This window comes from Mastomys coucha, unplaced genomic scaffold (assembly GCF_008632895.1).
Source record: "Mastomys coucha isolate ucsf_1 unplaced genomic scaffold, UCSF_Mcou_1 pScaffold23, whole genome shotgun sequence".
Lineage (NCBI taxonomy): Eukaryota > Metazoa > Chordata > Mammalia > Rodentia > Muridae > Mastomys > Mastomys coucha.
In genome coordinates this window covers 15,040,993-15,060,245 of record NW_022196906.1, presented here as the reverse complement: position 1 = coordinate 15,060,245, position 19,253 = coordinate 15,040,993, and the positions used below count along the sequence as shown (strand labels likewise).

Here is a 19,253-nt window from a genome sequence, read left to right as displayed (position 1 = left end):
AACACCCACTTGACTCATGCAAATATTGGAGTCCCCAAGCCTAGAGGACAGCTTAGTACTTGATCCACAGATGGGCAGGGTGGAGGATAGGGTGCAGAAGAGTAAAGACGATTGGGCTCCTGTGTGAGCACAGCCTTTTGTGCTTGTTGCTGCTGCCCTCACTCTGCTCATTTCATCTCAACAGTGTTCACAAGGGCACGTGCAGACATTCCTGCCAAGCTTCAGACTGCCAGTGAAGGCCTGCTGGCGGTTTGTCTTAACCTTTGGCATCTCTGATTATCCTTCATTTAAAGAGCTGAGTGGAGTGGTTGATAGACTCAGGGTGTGCATGGGCGCATACAAGTGTGTTTATCTGAGAGTATATATTCATGCTACATCTTGCCTGCAGAGATAAGGGGAGAGCTCTCAGGTTGTGAGGAGGGAACTCAGATCATCTGTTCAGACATCTGGTGGGTCCCAGTTGAGTACTTGTCATCAGTTCATGATGTGATAGGCTTGAGCCTCACTTCTGCACAAATATATAAAGGATAAACAGGTGAAGGGTAGGGAAGGTGACCCGGTCTTAAACTGAGAACCATCTAAATCCTCATTTGACTGCTTGGATGTTGTCCAGAGCCTTGATGACTAGTGTTCATGTGGGAGATTTTTTACTTAATTTGCTTTTTTATTTGGCAGAGCGTTGAGGCGGAGATCAAGGGATGAACCAGACAGAGAAGCAAGACCAGGAACTCACTTGGACATGGACGATGACGAAGAAAAGGCAAAGTCCTTATCTATTTAAGTGGGCCTTGCTGGGCTCCATTGAATTGGCAGAGATGGTGCTGGGCAGAGGGGTCTGGGCGCAGAATCTCCTCCTCACTACTCGGGCAGGTTTGCCTGGTCTTCTTTGGGTGTTGGTTGTCACTGCATGTCTGAGCCTGTCAGTTCAGCAAGTCTGCCTGCTCCTTTAAGCCCTACATTCAGTTCCTGACTCTCCGTCTTTCCTCTGCTTACTCAACTGAGCATCCTTACAGCCTAAACAAGCATGACAAAATGGAGCACACCTGCAATCTCAGCACCAGTAGGGTAGAGGCAGGAGCATGATTTCATCTTTTTAGGAGCATGATCCTAAACATGGAGGATCCAGGCCAGCCTGAGCTATAAACTATTTCAAAACGACCAAATCCTCCCTGTAAAGCTAAAGTACACAGGCCGATGGTGGTGCAAGGATTCTCTCAGAATATGCGGAGATTGAACAACCCAGTGTTTGCTTGGGTCTGTATGTCCTTTATAAATCGCATGTCCTCAGTAAATTCCTCTAGTGCATGTGTGTTACCCAGCACCCTGCAAACGCTGTTTGCTTTGCTGTTACAGTACTGTCTAGGGACTAGGACAGGACAGTTTGTGTGGGCTGACAACAGTTTCTGAGCCTCTTGCTCGGGTTGGCTAAACCTTTAGGGACATGGAAGACTGATTGCCTTAGGTGCCAAGGCCTCTGATAGGGTACAGTGCTCAGTCTGAGTTCCTGCTCTGTGGATCTCTAGGGCATTAGGTGAGAACACATACTCATGTCTCAGATGTCCACCTTCAGAGAAGCCTGAGAAATGTCTACCTGGTTTCCTCCCCATTGAGTTTTATAGAGTGGAGCTTGAGCCCAGGTGAGCAGGCTTGTGAGTGTTCTCACTGCTTGTCCAAGAGAATGCAACAGAAGCTCTGGGAATTGCCCCAGGTGTGGTAATGTTCTGTGTCTCTTTGCCCGGATGCCAATGGATCACTGTCAGTGCTTGCCTCAGAGCAGGGAGCTTTAGTTGTATCCCATTTTATTTTCCTGTGTGTATGTGGGTATGTGTGGACACCAAGAGGACAGCTTGTGGGAATTGGTCCTTGTCCACCATAGGGGTCCCTGCAATTGTCAGTGTCAATTGCAGATGCCGAGTCATCTTGTTGGCTAGCTCTTGGTTTGAGATAAGTTCTCACTATGGGACCCGGATGGCCTAAAGCTTGTCTGTCACCTATCCCAGAGTGCCTCACAGCTGCCTTGTGGTGGGAAGGGAGGATGGGGAGAGCAACACTCAAGTTGTTGATGTGTATAGACTCACTCATATTAGATGGCTTATGGGTAAGGCACTCTTCATTTACAGGCTCAGAAACGCTACACTGTTTGTGTCTAGTGTCTGTTTGGAACAGAGCTGTGTAGCCAAGAGTCTCCTTGCCCTCCTGGCTCTCCTGCCCCTCCAGCCCCAGTGCTGGGGTCACAGGTCTGTGCCACCACCCCAAGACCTCACGTGTGCTTGTCAGGCACTCTGTCCACTGAGTCCTGGCCTGTTTGGTTCTGAGACAGTGTCTCACTATGTAGTCCTGGCTGGTCTCAAATTCAGAGCTCCATCTGCCTCTCCCTCCTTAATGATATTAAAGGTGGTGTCACTGTGCTCAGCTGTGGTTTTGTCTTTGTATTTTAAGGCAAGATCTGAGGCTTCATCCTCTTAAGTGTTAGACCATCATGACTAGAAAGTTCTTTAGTGCCTGTTGATCTGTGAGAAATAGGAAGTACAACCTTTTTTTTTTTTTTTTTTTTTTTTTTTTTTTTTTTTTTTTTTTTGAGACAGGGTTTCTCTGTATAGCCCTGGCCGTTCTGAAACTCACTCTGTGGACCAGGCTGGCCTCGAACTCAGAAAACAGCCTGCCTCTGCCTCCCAAGTACTGGGATTAAAGGCATGCGCCACCACTGCCCAGCAGGAAGTACAATCTTAATTAAAGCCTCTGGTACCACCATTTTGGCCCAGGAGAGAATCTGTCTTCTGTTTTTGTTTTTGTTTTTGTTTTTGTTTCCGAGACAGGGTTTCTCTATGTAGCCCTGGCTGACCTGGAACTAACTCTCTAGACCAGACTGGCCTTTAACTCAGAAATCGGCCTGCCTCTGCCTCCCAAGTGCTGGGACTAAAAGCGTGCGCCACCATTGCCCAGCGAGAATCTGTCTTCTGGTATTCAGAATCTAGATGTTGAACCTATGCTATTCTTGCATTCACCCTGCTTGGCCTCTGAAGTAACGTTGTTGTTTTCCTTTATTTCCTCCATTGTCTGCTGTCAGGATAAAAGAAGTTCCAGGTCCAGAAGCCAACCCAGAGATCTGTAAGTGTCAAAAGTGTTTTGCTTGCCTTGCTAACTGTTAACTCCTAAAGGCTCTGCTAGGGAGAGAGAGTAGACAGAGAGACCAGGGCAGCTGGGGGGTCCTAGCTCAGTGACCTTCGAGGGTTCACTGGGGAGACCAGGGCAGCTGGGCCACCTGCAAACCTTTCAGAAGGAATTCTGCCTTTAGAGTCTTTGTGATTTCTGGTTTAGGGGTAAAAGTGTTGAACTGTCTCATGGAGCCCATCTGACCTTGAGTTCCTGATCCACTGACTCTATTTTCCCTGGGCTGAGATTACAGGTGTGCACCACTGTGAACTAAAAGTTTATGTGTATGGCATTATGGCCACATATGTGCCATTCTTCAGACCCCTGGATTTAAAGAATGTTTTTATTTATATATACATGGCGAAGTTGGGTAGATGCATGAAGTGCTCTCAGAGACCCCAAGATATCATTGGATTCCTTGGAGCTGGAGTCACAGGCTAGTGTGAGCTGTCTTGTCATGGTGCTGAGCCATTTCCCCAGCCTCTTACTTTGTGTTTGTTTTGTTTTTTTCTTTGTTACTACTGAGAAATTAATACTACCAAGAGGTCCCAATGTGTGCCTAGGCTACCCTGGAACTCATGATCCTGCTTAGCCTTCTAAGTATTAGGGTTGCAAGTATAAACTACCATATATGACAGTGCTTGCTTTTGTGTGTGTTTGTGTATAGTCAAGAGGTTGATATAGGTTCTCTCACCGAACCTGTAGCTTATGGATGTGTTTATATTAGCTGGCCTGTAAATCCTGTGGGCCCTCCTGTCTATACCTCTCCAGCACTGGGATTCTGGCCATGAACCTGTTGTGCCATCTTTAGTGGATGCTGGCAATCAAAGCTGGTCCTTACACTTGTAAGGCCCTTAAGCTCTGAGCTGCCTCAGTTGCTGGTATCATTTTCAGAAGTAGGCATGCTGCAGTTGTTTTTCAGAGCTAACATTTGGTGTGTTACTTGTTTGTAGAGCTGCCAAACGGAGACCCAAGGAAGGAGAACCAGAGCAGGTAGCTCCAGAGACTCCTGAGGACAGAGACGAGGATGAACGGGTAAGTGCTCTGGCCCTTCTCTTCCTTAACTTTTTCTAAAAAAAATGATTGGATGTGTATGAGTGTCTTGCCTGCATGTATGTATGTATACCACATTTGTGCAGTACCCACAGAAGTCAGAAGAGGGTGTCAGATCACCTGGGACTGGCTGTGGGTGCTAGGACTTGAACCTTGGGTCGTCTGACCGAACAGCCAGTGTTCTTAACCACTGAGCCAAGTCTTTTTTTTTTTTTCCCAGTGATTAATTAATAGATTTATTTATGCAAGAGTAGAGTCATCCTTGCCAAACTTAGTAGGAGATGTTAAATTTTCTGTCCAATTTTTCTTTCTGGATAAGTCTTTCCTTTCTGTCCCTGTCTGTTTTGAAAACATAATACCAGAAGATGAGGAGCCCAAATGCTGCCACAGCTCCTAAAAATGAGTTCTTGGGAGTGGGTCTGAAATTAGGGTAAATCTTTGCTGATCTTGCATAGGTCCAATGAATCAAGGCAGGATCCTCCATGTGCGATTGGCATTTGGGGTCGTTGTACTGAAGCAGATACTCCCATTTAAGCTGGGCCCTTACGCTCAAGCGCTTGACCTTTGCCTTTTGGATCTCTGGAAACACGTTGTACTCGGCAGGGTCGAGGGTACTGGGGAGAGTGGCCAGGGCACAGGCTTATACTTGGAACCCGACATCTTGGCTCCACTGAGCCAAGTCTTTAGCTTCACTTCTATTATTTTATTCCCTCTTGAAAGGGGGCCTGGTTAACCCCAAACTCCAGAAGTTACCTTTGGTTGTTACATACATAGCATGGTATATGGACACCCGTACATATCCTGCACACACAAGATAGACAAATGTAATTTTAAAATCCCTTTAAGCGGGAACAACTGGCTCTGAAAAGAGCATATGGCACAGTGCATAAAACATCTGGTCTGCTCCCACACTCTTAGTCTCAGAGTTTGTTTGTATTGTTAAGACAAGGTCTCCTTAAAACATGCCTGGCATTTCCAGTGTTGCGCTCAGGTGTGCCCCATGTCAGCTGGCTTCCTGTCTGCTGTCTTTGACATCGTGAACTTAAGATCTAGACTCTGTACGATGATGTGCTACTTCCAGGAATATGTTCCAGGAAATTAGTCATTAGGTGATTTTTGTCCCCAACAAGTAAGATGGCATGTAGTTAACAGAAACAAAGATGCTAGATGAGAGCCCATATTGCTCAATCCGTATGGTCCATGCTGACCAAAGTATCTTTGTGGCTTGTGATTATATTTGTTTCAGATTTGGTACAAATAATGTAGAAGGTCTACTCGGTGTGGGCTGTGATTTGTAGAAGGTGTCCTGTGGTTTTCCAGCTCAATTGTCGCTTCTCTGGCTTGTTTCTTGCTGTTGATCCTCTTGAGGGGTTCTGGAGGTGGTGAGCCGTGCTGAGGTTTTAGCCCAGGCTCGGGCACCATTGGGTTCATCTGTCTGTTTCAGCCGCTTGTATCATTTGCCTTTAAATGTGGGGATATAGGGCAGTCTCGGAGTTCGAGGCCAGCATGATCTATAGAGTGAGTTCCAGGACAGGCAGAGCAGCACAGAAAAACCCTCTCTCACAACAAAACAAAACAAAACAAAAACGAAGGTACAGCTTTTGGAACAGGGCTTCTCTGTTAGGACTTGGTTAAACCTTGCTTACTTTCCAGAGTGCCCTGGCTCCTAATGTGTCCATGCTGGGGGTGCTTGCTTGGTCTTTTTACATTTGTTTGTTTGTTTTGAGACGGGATTTCTCTGTCCTGGAACTCGCTCTCTAAACCAGGCTGACCTCAAACTCAGATCCTCTACCTCCCAAGTGCTGGGATAAAGGTGTGTGTCACCACTGCCCGGCCTCTTTTTTTTGAAACAGGGTCTCACCAATTATCTCAGGCTGACTTCCAACTCACAGTCCTAGGCTTCTGAGAAGTGGGGTTAGGACAGACTTGTCATGGGATTTGGACATTGGCATAATTTGGGCCTCATTACCTGACCTTAACCACCTTTCTTCCTGAGTTTTATGACAGTCACATAAGTTCCTAACCCTAAAGTGCCGTCCAAACTAAGAGATGTCCTGACCCTCTGTTCCTCCTGCTCCCTTTGTTTAGGAGGAGAAGAGACGAAAAACGACACGGAAATCGCTCACCGTTCCCGTACAGAGCAGGTGATGGTGTTAGACAGTTCCAGAAAGTGGGGTGAGAGATGGGATAGTGAACTACCATAGCAGCCTTAGCCTCTGGTGGGAGTGCAGGCCAGGATCCTCTGCTTCTGCTGGGCACGTGGGTAGAGGGTCCCCTAGACTTCAACGTCCTGAGTCACTGTGCTTATTGGCATCGACGTGCATGGGGTGGCTTAGGGAGAGAGAGTGCAAGACTGCTGGTGGTGTATTTCAAGCTGATGAATTGGCAACAACCTGTGCTTCCTTCTAGAGCGGAGAGGAAAGCCGCTCAAAGCAAAAGTGTGATCCCAAAGGTAAGGGCGTCTGCCGGGACTTGGCCGACAGTGGGTAGCGTAGCAGTCCCCCAGTGGTTGGGCTGCCCTCAGGCCCTGCTTGTTCCTCCCACAGGTCAACTCGCCAAAGTGCCCTGAGTGTGGCCAGTACCTAGATGACCCGAATCTGAAGTACCAGCAGCACCCTGAGGATGCTGTGAGTCCCTTTCTGCCCTCATCCTTCTACCCCTGCCTCCTGGTACCCATGCCTCACTGTCCCCTGCCCTTCAGGTGGATGAACCCCAGATGTTGACCAGTGAGAAACTGTCCATCTACGACTACGACTCCAACTCCAACTCAGTTCACTGTGACGAGTATGATTCCTCTCCCATGCATAAGATAACTTACTTCAGGTAATCCCCGTTTTCGGCTACCTGTGATGATGTCTTACTGGTAGGTGCCCCTACTCCGGGCATCCAGGTATAATCCTTCATCCTAACCACAGGGCCCTGGAGATGCTCGCCCTTTAAAGAGCCAAGAGGCCAATGAAGGTTGGGTAGGCATCAGCCACGTGAGACGGGTCCACTTAAGCAGCCCAGCCTGGCCTCGGCCTTGATAGGTGGTCGTAGATGACCTTGGCCTCCTAACTCATGTGCAGTTCTGGGGAGCCAGAGCTCACTTATGCTAGGCAAGCACTTCACCAGCTGAGGCACATTTCCAGCCCCATTTTTTTTTTTTTGGTCTTGTTTTCTGTTTTGTTTTTCCAGATAGGGTTTCTCTGTGGAGCCCTGGCTGTCCTAGAACTCGCTCTGTAGAGCAGGCTGGCCTCGAATTCCCAGAGATCCGCCTGCCTCTGCCTTCCAAATGCTGGGATTAAAGGTGTGGGCCACCACTGCCCGGCTTGTTTTGTTTTTCGAGATAGGGTTTCTCTGTATAGCCCTGGCTGTCCTGGAACTCGCTCTGTAGACCAGGCTGGCCTTGGATTCAGAAACCCTGCCTCCCTAGTGCTGGGACTAAAGGTGTGCGCCACCACTGTCCAGCTTCCCACTGTTTTTCAAGTGCATCTTTATGCACTGGGAGTTTGATTACTTTTGTCTGGAAGGGTCAGAATGGCAATTCCTGTGTGCTGTATATGTGCTCAGTATTTGGCCTGTAGAGTTTTGGTTAGTAATAGTCAACCTAAGAGCTTCAGGTAGTGAGGAGAGCCTGAGCGGCCAGGCAGAGTGGAGGCTTGATATGAAGAAAGGCCTGAGCATGAAGGCCAGTGGGGCCCTCGGCTCTGCTCAGTTTGCCTGAAGGCTCAGGCTGGGCCTGAACTTACTGGACAGTAAATGTAGAGGTCATAGTGGCTAATGGAGAAGCAGGCCTAGGTCGTGACCAGGCTGGGACACATAAGTCCTGGGCTGCATGTAGTGGAAGGATCCCCTCAGGAGCACCCACTGGCATCCCAGTAGGCATTACTCCTGGGTGCTCTATGATTTTGAACCCACCATGGGTACCTAGGGCCATTTGAGTCAAGATCCCCGAGTGTGGCTGTGGCAGTCTTCCCTACCAGTTTGCTGGTGACTGTTAATCTCTTCCCTGCTCCTGGGATGCTGATTCCCATAGAGGGTACTGTCTGCCAGTGATCTGGAGGGCTAGGCTGTAATAATAGGCAGGAGCCCTCTGAGGGGCCAGATGAAGCCTGCCCTGTGGACAGCGGTCAGCAGTGATCTCACTGTGGTACCCTCAGAGCTGAGGCCAGCCTTCCTTCAGTGAATTATGGAGCCACCACCTCCCTGGTGGGGGAAGGTCTGAGGGCACGCAGCTCTTATGCTAGACGCTGGGAGCCATAAGGGACTCCGCCTTGGCTGAGTGACTAGTAGAAACAAACCTTGGGCAGGGCCAGGCCTGGTGCCACAGTGTTCTTTTTAGTTTGCAGAGTAAATTCCAATTCCTAATAGCTACACAGGGCAGTGCCAGCTTCCGCGGAACCCTCTGACCTTGGTGTGTGTGCTTGTGCAGGAGAAGGGAGTGAGAGTCGTGTTGGGTGAAGGGGGGTGTTAGCAAAGACTGACTTATGGCTCTCAGTGTTGGGTTTGGTAGTAAAGTGATGTTTGTTGCCTGTTCAGTGTGTACTGCAGTCGAGGTCACCTGTGTCCTGTCGACACTGGTCTTATTGAGAAGAACGTTGAACTCTACTTTTCTGGTTGTGCCAAAGCAATCCATGATGATAATCCATCTATGGCAGGTACGTGAAATGTTCAAACAAGGGTTGTTTCAAGAAGCAAGCAAATTTAGGAAGCGAGATATCCCATGGGAGAAGTACTGCTTCAAGGGAGCGCTCGAAGGTCTGCCATTAACTGAGCAAAATGACCTTGGAGAGGCAGTATGCTGACTGGGTCTTCTGGCAGGGATGTGAGTTGTGAGTTGCCATGTCTTTAGTCTGTTCCTTATAGAAAGACGTTTTTCCCACAGGTGGTATCAATGGCAAAAATCTCGGGCCAATCAATCAGTGGTGGCTCAGTGGCTTTGATGGTGGTGAGAAGGTGCTCATTGGCTTTTCCACTGGTGAGTATCTGCCCGGTGACAGGCGTCCTGCAGCCGTCGGCCTCTCCAGGCCTGGTGGGCTTTGGGCAGGGGTTTTCTCAGGCTTGGGGGGATCTGGTGGCTAGTGTTCATCGTAACTGGCCTGAGAGCGCATCCTCTGGATGTACGATAGTCAGATGCTTACAACTTGAATGGGTCCAAGTCTTAGCTAAGTTCCCTTTTCTTTTGGCCCAAGTGGTACTAGCTCATGGAGAAGTTGGGCTTTTGGGTTTTGGTTGTGGGTTATTTGTTTGCTTTGGTCTTTTTTAGGTTATAGGATCAACTTTAGACTGTTCTGGAAGCTCAGAAGATTCATACTTGCATTGTGTTCAGCCTGGAGGCCATCAGTTTTGACATGGCGTTAAATTTCTTTTTCCATACTGAGTATGGGTGAATGTTGTGCACCATACCATACCATGCATGTAGGGTCATGTAGGACAACTTGTAGTTGATTTCTTCCTCTACCATGTTGAGTCCCTAGGCTCAAACTCAGGTTGCAAAATTAGTGCCCTTACTGGTGAGCCATCTGATTGGCCATGAGACCAATCAGATTTTAAAATGTATTACCTGCTGAACAAAGCAGATACCTGTTGTCCTAGCTACTCAGGAGGCTAAGGAGTTCAGGGCTAGCCTAGGCAACGTGACAAGACCCCAGTACTTAAACCAAGCAGCTGTCCGCATAAATGACAGGTATTGGAGATGGAAATGCTAATCAGCCTAACTGGACTGATTGTTCCCCATATTCTTTAAAAAAAAAAAAGTCATATCTTTTCTTCCTAGCATTTGCTGAATACATTTTGATGGATCCCAGCATCGAGTATGCACCAATATTTGGGCTGATGCAGGAGAAAGTTTACATCAGCAAGATTGTGGTTGAGTTCCTGCAAAACAATCCTGATGCTGTGTACGAAGACCTGATCAATAAGATTGAGGTAAGAGCTTTGCCTTCTCTTTGGTGGGTTTGGATCCACATACAAGAACCTGCACAGTCGTCTGCTACCACTAGAAGAGCTTTGATAGATGAATGAAGCAGGTCTTGGGGCGTGACACAGTTGTAGAGCCCCAGCCTAGACCCCCCCCCCCCAACCCCCAGTGAAGGGCTGACACACATTGCGGCTTAGTGGCACATTGCTTGCCTAGTGTGCATGAAGTACTAGGCTCTCCCTCCCCCAGCACTACAAGGAAGCAAGATATTCGAAACATCTGATCTTCTTTTCTTCCCCCTAAAGACCACCGTTCCTCCTTCTATCGTTAATGTGAACCGGTTCACAGAGGACTCCCTCCTACGCCATGCCCAGTTTGTGGTGAGCCAGGTAGAGAGTTATGACGAAGCCAAGGACGATGATGAGACCCCCATCTTCTTGTCTCCCTGTATGAGAGCCCTGATCCATTTGGCTGGTGTCTCCCTGGGACAGAGGTAAGGATGGAGCAAGAATCAGGTTGGAGGCTTGAGACCAGAGGAGGCAATCTCCTGTGTTTGGTTCCCTGAAACAATGTCCATCTCCCTCAGGCGAGCAACAAGACGCAACATCACTGGCTCTGCCAAGGATAAGGACAAAGCGCCCACAAAAGCCACTACCACCAAGCTGGTCTATCAGATCTTTGACACTTTCTTCTCAGAGCAGATTGAGAAGTATGACAAGGAAGACAAGGAGAATGCCATGAAGCGCCGCCGGTGTGGCGTCTGTGAGGTGAGTGGGCCATCCTTGGCTCTTCTTCCTTAGGTGTGAGGGAGAGCAGTGTATGCTCTCATCTGACGTGAGGGCCAGATGGACAAAGAGGGTTGAAGTCGGAGTGTCCAGGGCCTTTGGTCCAGGTGATGCTGTTGGCTATAGACCCTGGGTTTCCTGAGAGATGTTAGCTCTGCCTCTGTTTCCTGTGGGTGTTGAGAGAACAGACAGCCTATCTCAAGAGCCGAAGCTGTCCCCTCTACCCCCAACCCCTGATCCCCAACCGGGGGCGCATTTCCCGGGATTCCGTCTAGAACTGAAAGTGCACATTTCTCTCGGTTTAGATTTGTGACTGCAGGAGCCCCTCTCTGACTTCCAAGAGCTGCGTTTACAGAGCTGTGCCACTGTGCCTGGCTCTTGTGAATTGTGAATCCTTTTCATATAGATAACCTTGGAATCAATCTACATCACATGAAACAAACAAACACAAACTTCAAATAGTGTGGTTAAGCTACACATGGAGGCGCAGGCCTGTGTGATCCTAGCACTTGAGAAGTGGAGGCAGGAGATTGGGATTTCAAGGTCATTCTCAAGTTTTATAGTGAGTTTGAGGTCAGCCTAGGCTGCCATGTTTGAAAAATTAAGAGAATGAATTTATCCTAAACTATAGCCTATACATGCACATGTGTACTTATGTGTACAAGGCTGACCTTAAAACTGCTGATGTTCCTTCATCTGCCTTGTGTGCACTGGGCATCCAGGTATGCACCGCCATGCCCAGACCTGTGGTATCGGAGTGTCTCGACTGTAGCCTACAGGGCTCGCCTTGTCCCAGGCTGTACAGGGACTTGGGGGTGTATCCTGTGTGCCTCGAATGGGAGAGGAGACCCCTGTGTGTGCTGTCCAGGGTTAGCTGGGGTTTTATTTTCTTCAGAGAAAGTCACCTTTTGCAGTTTACTGTTTTGACTTTCCCTTGGTACAGTAGAGCCTGGCTGGTTTCCACGCCCCACTGTAGCATATCCTTTTCTCTCATGGCAGCCCTCTTGAGGCTTCCCTGTCCTTACCATGACTTGACTTTTCTCACTGTCCTTGTGTCTGATGTTTGTTTTAAAGGTGTCTTTTTTGTTGTTGTTGGTGGAGGTGATGTGTGGTTGTGGTTGTTTTTTTAAATGGAGTTGGGTGCTTGCTGGCCTTGTTTGGTTACCTTGTTCTCATGATTCATTTTTGTTAGGGATTCTCATAGATCTGTGACACCTCAACAGAGCTGCTTGTGAGCTTCTAAGGTGCCTTCAGCACCCTGTTCACCTTCAAATCCTCAGATGCACATGCCCCTTCTGTGCATGTCGTTTGTGAGCAGCTGGAAGACTTGATACCTAACACAGGTCAAGGCCACATGTGGCTCCTGTGCTGTAGTTCTCAGAGGAAGGGTCAGGAGACTCTCTGCTCAGCACAAAGCCAGTGTGTTTTCACACTTAAGATTTTTCATCAGTGAGATATCCGCATGGACCACAGTGTGCATATGAAGGTCACAAGAAACTGGAGTTGGTTTTCTGCCTGTCTGTGGGCGTTGGGTATTGACCTTTAGTTATAAGGCTTGGCACCAAATGCCTTTACCCACTGGCCCTGAAAGTTCCTGGGCCTGGGTGTGGTGGCACACACCTTTAATTCCAGCATCCTGCTACAGAAGCAGGAGTATCAGCCTGGTCTACAGAGTGAGTCTAGGACAGCCAGGGCTACACAGAGAAACCCTGTCTTGACACCCCCCCCCCAAAAAAAATTTTGCTGATTGGTCAACTTGCTTGATATTTTTTCAGGTCTGTCAGCAGCCTGAGTGTGGGAAGTGCAAGGCGTGCAAAGATATGGTTAAGTTTGGTGGCACGGGACGGAGTAAACAAGCTTGCCTCAAGAGGAGGTAGGCTGTGCTATGTTCTACTCAGATAACAGAGGGGCCAGGGTGGTGCGGGGACGTGGTGTGGAGCTGACCCGTGCTTCGCTGGGGTTGACTGCAGCGTGTGTCCCTCAGGTGTCCTAACTTGGCCGTGAAGGAGGCAGACGACGATGAAGAAGCTGATGATGATGTGCCAGAGATGCCATCACCCAAAAAGTTGCACCAAGGGAAGAAGAAGAAGCAGAATAAGGACCGCATCTCCTGGCTTGGGCGGCCTGTGAAGGTGAGGCCCCTCCCTCTCTCGGGCCGCCACTGCGCCTCTGCCCACCGCTGTGCCACCAGGGGATCCTGGCAGCCTAAGAGAGGAGGGCCACCACATAGCTGCTGATACTGGGAGTGCAATGCAAGGCCCCAGGCATGCTGGCTAGATAGAGCTCCCTACCTGAGCCATACCTCATTCCTCCCTGGCAAACCCTGAGCTGCCTGTGTAGCACAGGTAGTGTATACATACGCTTGCACCCTTTGTGAGGCTCCATTTCTACCTCCCAAGTGCTAAGCCATGTCCTGCCCTGTCAGGTTGTTTGTTTCATTGTTGTTTTTATAAAAATTAAGCCTGATGGTGGCACACAACCTTTAGTCTCGGCACTCGGGCGGCAGAGGCAGGCGTATCTTGAGTTCTAGGCTACCCTGGTCTACACAGCATATTCCAGGACCAGGGAAAAGTCAGAAGCCTTGGGTTTTATGTTTGTTTTGGTTTGGAGATGGGATCTTACTATATAGCCCTGGATAAGTTAGAACTTCTGTTTTCATCAGTTTTTTTAGATTGATGTATCATACGTAGATGACTGGGGTTAGAAGGTATGGAATCATCTAACACTGCAGTTAAGGTTGGTTGTGAGCCACGATGGGTGCTGGGAACTAAATACAGGTTCCCTGTAAGAACAGTGAGTGTTCTTCTCCAAAGAGTTGCTTTCTTTTTAGCCTTTCCAATGTGAGGATTACAGGCATATACTACCAATCCAGCAGCTCGTGCCTTTTTTCTTTTCTTTTTCTTTTTTCTTTCTTTCTTTCTTTTGAGTCAGGGTTTTTTTACTATGTAGCTCTTGCCTGGAACTCAATGCAGACTAGGTAGGCCTGCCTCTGCCTCCACGACACCTGTCTTTTCTCTTAATTTTATTACATTACTCGTGGATGCTGCAGCAGGTGTGTCAGGACAGATCGAGTAAGTCACCAATCTCTGACTGACAAGTCTTCCATGTTAGTACCAGAGATCAACCTTCAGTTGTCTGCCCTGGAGGCGAGCTTCTTTGTCTATCCTCTGAGCCATCCCATGACTTAATGAATCAAAAGTCATGGTTTGTTTGTTTATCTAGGGTTCCTAGGGATGGAGCCCAGAACCTGGTATCTCTAGTAAGTACACTTTGCACTGCTGACCCACTCACCCTTAGTCCCAAGTAATTTTCATAGGAAGTCAGGGAAAGCCGCCACCCAGGTTAAATTTAGTGAGAGCCTTGGATGTGACTGTCACCTGAGCTCTAGTGCTTGCTTTCAGATTGAAGAGAACAGAACTTACTATCAGAAGGTGAGCATTGACGAGGAGACACTGGAGTTGGGCGACTGTGTCTCGGTCATTCCAGATGATTCCTCCAAACCACTCTATCTTGCCAGGTACGTGCGTGTGCCTGCCTTTTCTCTTGAACACCTAAAGTCCAATTGTGTCAGAATAAACCCTAGGTTCTGCTGGTCCTGAGATGTCTGTTCCCTGTCCTGTCTTATGGCTACAGGGTCACAGCTCTCTGGGAAGACAGGAATGGGCAGATGATGTTCCATGCACACTGGTTCTGTGCTGGAACAGACACAGTCCTCGGTGCCACCTCTGACCCCCTGGAGCTGTTCCTGGTGGGCGAGTGTGAAAACATGCAGCTTTCCTACATCCACAGCAAGGTCAAGGTCACCTACAAAGCACCTTCTGAAAACTGGGCCATGGAGGTGAGTGCCTCCTCTTGTCCCAATGCTCTGTCCCACTGTTAGAGCTGAGGCTGACACAAGTCTGTTTCCATAGGGAGGCACGGACCCTGAGACCAAATTGCCCGGAGAGGAAGATGGGAAGACTTACTTCTACCAGCTCTGGTACAACCAGGAATATGCAAGGTTTGAGTCCCCACCCAGGACCCAGCCGACAGAGGACAACAAGCACAAGTGAGTGTGTGAGCCACTTGGGGGTTACCTTGAGCAAGGTGTGGCCGGCCTACTGTTTAAAAATACTCACTTGTGGTGCTGGGTTGTAGCCCTGGGCCTTGGGCATGCTGGCTGAACACACTACTGTTGTTCACAGCCTCTGGCTTGTTTCTAGTGTTGATTTCTGTCTTTGAGCTGTGGTCTCCAAGAACTATCTTCAAAGTGTAGACATAAAATGGGACAGTTTTCCAGACACCTGCAGATACATTCTTGGATTTCGGTGGCTGCTACCGTCACCATTCTGCCACTTCTTCAGAGCCTGCTCTTGCTTTGGCTTCTGCAGGTTCTGCCTATCTTGTATCCGGCTAGCTGAGCTGAGACAAAAAGAAATGCCCAAGGTCCTGGAACAACTTGAGGAGGTGGACGGCCGGGTCTACTGCAGTTCTATCACCAAGAATGGTGTTGTCTACCGACTGGGTGACAGTGTATACCTTCCTCCTGAGGCCTTTGCTTTCAAGTGAGTGCCCCACGTTCTATACCAGTCAGCTGGCTTTGTGGTATTCCCAGCCGATTGATCCCTTAAGCCAGTGTTAGACTATCATTCTGGTTTCTAGTGAGAAGCCAGTAGCCTTAATGACTGCATTTCAGTTTCAGAGCTGTTAGCTTTATTACTATAACAAAATACCTGATGGAGCTGAGTTGTAATAATGTTAGCCATATTCTGGCTCATTTTGGAAGTTCCAGTATAAGGTTGGACAGATTTCACTCTAAGCCCGAGGGCAACAGAGCTCATGTCATCTGGCTAGGAAGTGGAGGAGAGAAGAGGTTCTGTGGCCACTGTCCCCCCTTGAGGGTGTACCTCCAGGGACATTCCTTACCTTGTAAATGCTCTATCACTTCCTGATAGTGTAGCCCTGACGACCTGGCCTTCTAGCACACTGCCTCGGGAGCCTTTCAGCATCCAAGCTGTGAGTGTTGTGAGCATGGGTGAGACCTGCAATTCTGGACAGTCTGTTCCTACCTCTTCTGTCTCTCAGCATCCATGAGGCCTCAGGCTCAGGCTTCCTCCCTGCAGTCTTTTTTCCTGAAGCTGATGGGGTCTTTCCTGCCAGAACTCGAAGGTCTGACTGAGCCTGTTGAAAATGCAGTAGTACTCTACCCATGGTCTGGTGAATGATCTCTTTTACTGTGAACAGGATACCTCAGACTCCACATGTCAGATGTTGGGACATCATCACCTTCACCCTCCATCCTCTCTGTGTCCTCAGCAGTAGGAAAAGTTGGAATTGCATTTGTGTTTACCAAACCATACCTCAGCATCTAGACTTGAGGACCCCTTTCCCTATTGCCCAGAGGGGCCTAAATCCCCAAATTCATCTGGGTTGTTTTGAGCCGTGGAACTGAGGAACTGGGTGGTGCCTCTGTGCTGCTGGTGTCAGGCGTTTAACCAGTCTAGTACTGCTTGTCTGTGGTGCCCTCTGTAGGATGCTCCCGTGGTATCTTGTGCCAGGTAGGCCACACACAGGTTCTCGGAGGGGGCCTCTGGGACTAGAGCAGACTGTCGAAGCCCAGATAAGAAAGTCAAGGTAACTGCTAACCAGAGCCGGCTTTGTCATGAGTTAGACCAAACTCGGGCATTCTCAGGATCCATCCTTCAGCATCACATTTATAGCCGCTCTCCATAGCTGACCAAGTGAAAGTCATGTCACCGTGAGAGCCCTTGGGTCAACAGTGGACTTCTCAGAGTGCGGTGGTTATGTTCTTGGCTGGCACCTAGGGAGATGGTATGGTGCCCTCTCAGAAGCTGCTGTTCTTTGTCAAGTGTCCCATCCTGTGATGTCTCAGTTTGTTTGCTCACAGGATCGTGTAAGTTCAAAATGCTACATGGCTGGGAGGCAGGTCCAGGTGAGCCTAAAACTCTGGTATCCCAGGCTATCCTGGGATTCCAAGCACATCCACACTCACCTGAACTCTGGGAATTGGGTGGCGTTTTAAACTTTTGGTGAGATTTTCTCTTTCCTTGATGGTGCTTGGATGTGATGAGGAATCGGCTCCCTCCAACTGAGCTCTAGACTCTCACCCCAAGCTCAGTTGTATCCTTCACTATTATTCCTCTCTGCAGCATCAAAGTGGCCAGCCCCGTAAAACGCCCAAAGAGGGATCCTGTGAACGAGACCCTGTACCCCGAGCATTACCGAAAGTACTCTGACTACATCAAGGGAAGCAACCTGGACGCTCCTGAACCCTACCGCATCGGTCGGATAAAAGAGATCCACTGTGGCAAGAAGAAAGGCAAGGTCAACGAGGCAGACATCAAGATCAGGCTCAACAAGTTCTACAGGTGGGTGGGGGCTAGGCCTGCCCAGAGGCCTTTCCAGAAGGCTCTGCTGGTGGAGGTGGTTTCTTCTGGTTGTCTTGGGGGCACAGGCATATTTGCAGAGTTGTAGCTTTCAGGCATTCATAGTTGGGAACCAGTGGGGAACCTATCTCTGACAAGGACCAAAAGCCGGTATCAAGCTGGTGTCCTGGTTTGTCTGGGTCATCCTTCCCAACCACAGTCCCTTCCTCTGCTCTCCCATCGCCCTCCCTGGGCCTGCTCTGCACTTTCCTTGCTGGTTCTGAGTTTGTTCTCACACACACACACACACACACACACACACACACACACACACACACAGAGCTTAACTCAACATTCCCTTACACACAGCCTACACTTTTGTGCATGCTTGTGTGCTTTTGGCTTCTTTGATTGTGAAAGGTTTTAGCTGGTTGACAAAGGCAGATCGATGTCTAGGATTTGAGGCTAGCCTGTTCTACATAGTGAGTTCAAGGATAGCCAAAGCTACACAGAGAAACCCTGTCTTTGAACCAAAACAAAACTGGGTTTCATTCTGGAGTTCAGGCTCCCCTGACACGTACTGTGTGGTCTACTCCTACCTTGATCCCATATTGATGCCCCTGCATCAGCCCCCACTTGGTCTCCCTTTGTCACAGTCCTGTAACTGGAAGTGCTGAGGGATGGGCGTCTGTGAAAGAAAACTGCCAGATGGACCAGCCAGCATAGCTGGAACTTGCCATCCCTGTCTCGGAGTCCCAGTGGTAGGATAGCAGGCACCTGCTACTACACCTGATTCTCCTAGAGTCTTTGTAGTAATCAGCGTGGTTACAATGTGGTTACTTGATGGGCAAAATGAAGGCAGAGAGCAGACCAGTCCCTGATGGTGTCCAGGATCCCATCCCTCCTGTGGTATTGGTGGCCACCAAGCTGACTGGACTGGAATGTAGTCTTTTCTGTGGTGCAATTTATAGCTTGAGCATCCTCAAACCAAAATACTGAAATTCTACAGCTGACCTCAGGTATATGCTATACAGAAACATGGCTCAGTTCCATGTTAAGATTTGACGTTGTTTTCTAACACCCAGATAGATGGTGGCTACAGTCGTCTGTAACTCCAATTCCACAGGACCTGATGCCATCTTCTACCCTTCATTGACACTCTACATTCCTGTAGCCATGCATACACAGAGGCAAATTACCCATACACATTAAATAAAAATGAATAAACCTTTTTAAAATGCTGCCTGAAGTGACCTGGGCGACTGGGATGGTGGCTAATGTCTGATCCTAGTAGCAGTTGAGGTGCTGCGGCAGGAGGATCACGGAGTTGGAGGTTGACCTGGGCAGCAGAGCAAGATACTGTCTCAACAAATAAAAGGCCTTGAAGCTGTGGTGTGAGGTGTACAAGATTAATAAGATTCCTGTTCTTCGACTCAGCACTCAATTGCTGGTTCCAGGCATTTGAAATGAGGGTGCTCTGGCCTGTGATTATACATTTGTGGTAAAGTAGTATCCTCCTGGCATCCTCCTCACAGGCCTGAGAACACCCACAAGTCCACCAAGGCGAGCTACCATGCTGACATCAATCTGCTTTACTGGAGCGACGAGGAGGCTGTGGTGAACTTCAGCGACGTGCAGGGCCGCTGTTCCGTGGAGTATGGAGAAGACCTGCCTGAGAGCATCCAGGATTACTCACAGGGTGGCCCTGACCGCTTCTACTTCCTCGAGGTGGAGCCAGGCTTCCGGGGCAAATGTGCAAGAGCAGGATGCCCAAGAAAGTGTCTCAGGCTGGGGGAGGCTCAGTGACAGATAGGGCCTTTGTTCAGCAGACACTAGGCTAATCCTGGGTGTGTCTCAGGACAGGAGGTACAGGATAATCTAAGGAAGCAGCTAGAACAACACATGTGTAGGTTTTATTTTGGTTCTTTTTGGTTTGTTTCTTTGTTTTGTTTGTTTGGGGTTTAGTTTTTGTTTTTTTTTGTTTTTTTTTTTTTT

At 48.8% G+C, this 19,253-nt stretch overlaps 1 protein-coding gene and 1 pseudogene across 1 annotated transcript in view; one reads left to right on the top strand and one right to left on the bottom strand.

The window, feature by feature from the left end:
• The window catches only part of Dnmt1 (DNA methyltransferase 1), a 46,044-nt gene that overhangs the window by 19,080 nt on the left and 7,711 nt on the right, over positions 1–19,253 (top strand). Inside the window, exons 10-29 of the mRNA XM_031344296.1 lie at positions 676–760; positions 3,068–3,108; positions 4,107–4,188; positions 6,295–6,350; positions 6,616–6,658; positions 6,753–6,833; positions 6,908–7,029; positions 8,728–8,846; positions 9,074–9,166; positions 9,965–10,116; positions 10,414–10,601; positions 10,695–10,875; positions 12,669–12,766; positions 12,878–13,025; positions 14,295–14,410; positions 14,527–14,731; positions 14,805–14,941; positions 15,264–15,437; positions 17,043–17,261; positions 18,794–18,986. Coding sequence (XP_031200156.1) covers positions 676–760; positions 3,068–3,108; positions 4,107–4,188; positions 6,295–6,350; positions 6,616–6,658; positions 6,753–6,833; positions 6,908–7,029; positions 8,728–8,846; positions 9,074–9,166; positions 9,965–10,116; positions 10,414–10,601; positions 10,695–10,875; positions 12,669–12,766; positions 12,878–13,025; positions 14,295–14,410; positions 14,527–14,731; positions 14,805–14,941; positions 15,264–15,437; positions 17,043–17,261; positions 18,794–18,986 — 2,533 coding nt within the window. The remainder of the gene's footprint in view (positions 1–675; positions 761–3,067; positions 3,109–4,106; positions 4,189–6,294; positions 6,351–6,615; positions 6,659–6,752; positions 6,834–6,907; positions 7,030–8,727; positions 8,847–9,073; positions 9,167–9,964; positions 10,117–10,413; positions 10,602–10,694; positions 10,876–12,668; positions 12,767–12,877; positions 13,026–14,294; positions 14,411–14,526; positions 14,732–14,804; positions 14,942–15,263; positions 15,438–17,042; positions 17,262–18,793; positions 18,987–19,253) is intronic.
• LOC116073954 lies at positions 4,440–4,866 on the bottom strand (annotated as a pseudogene).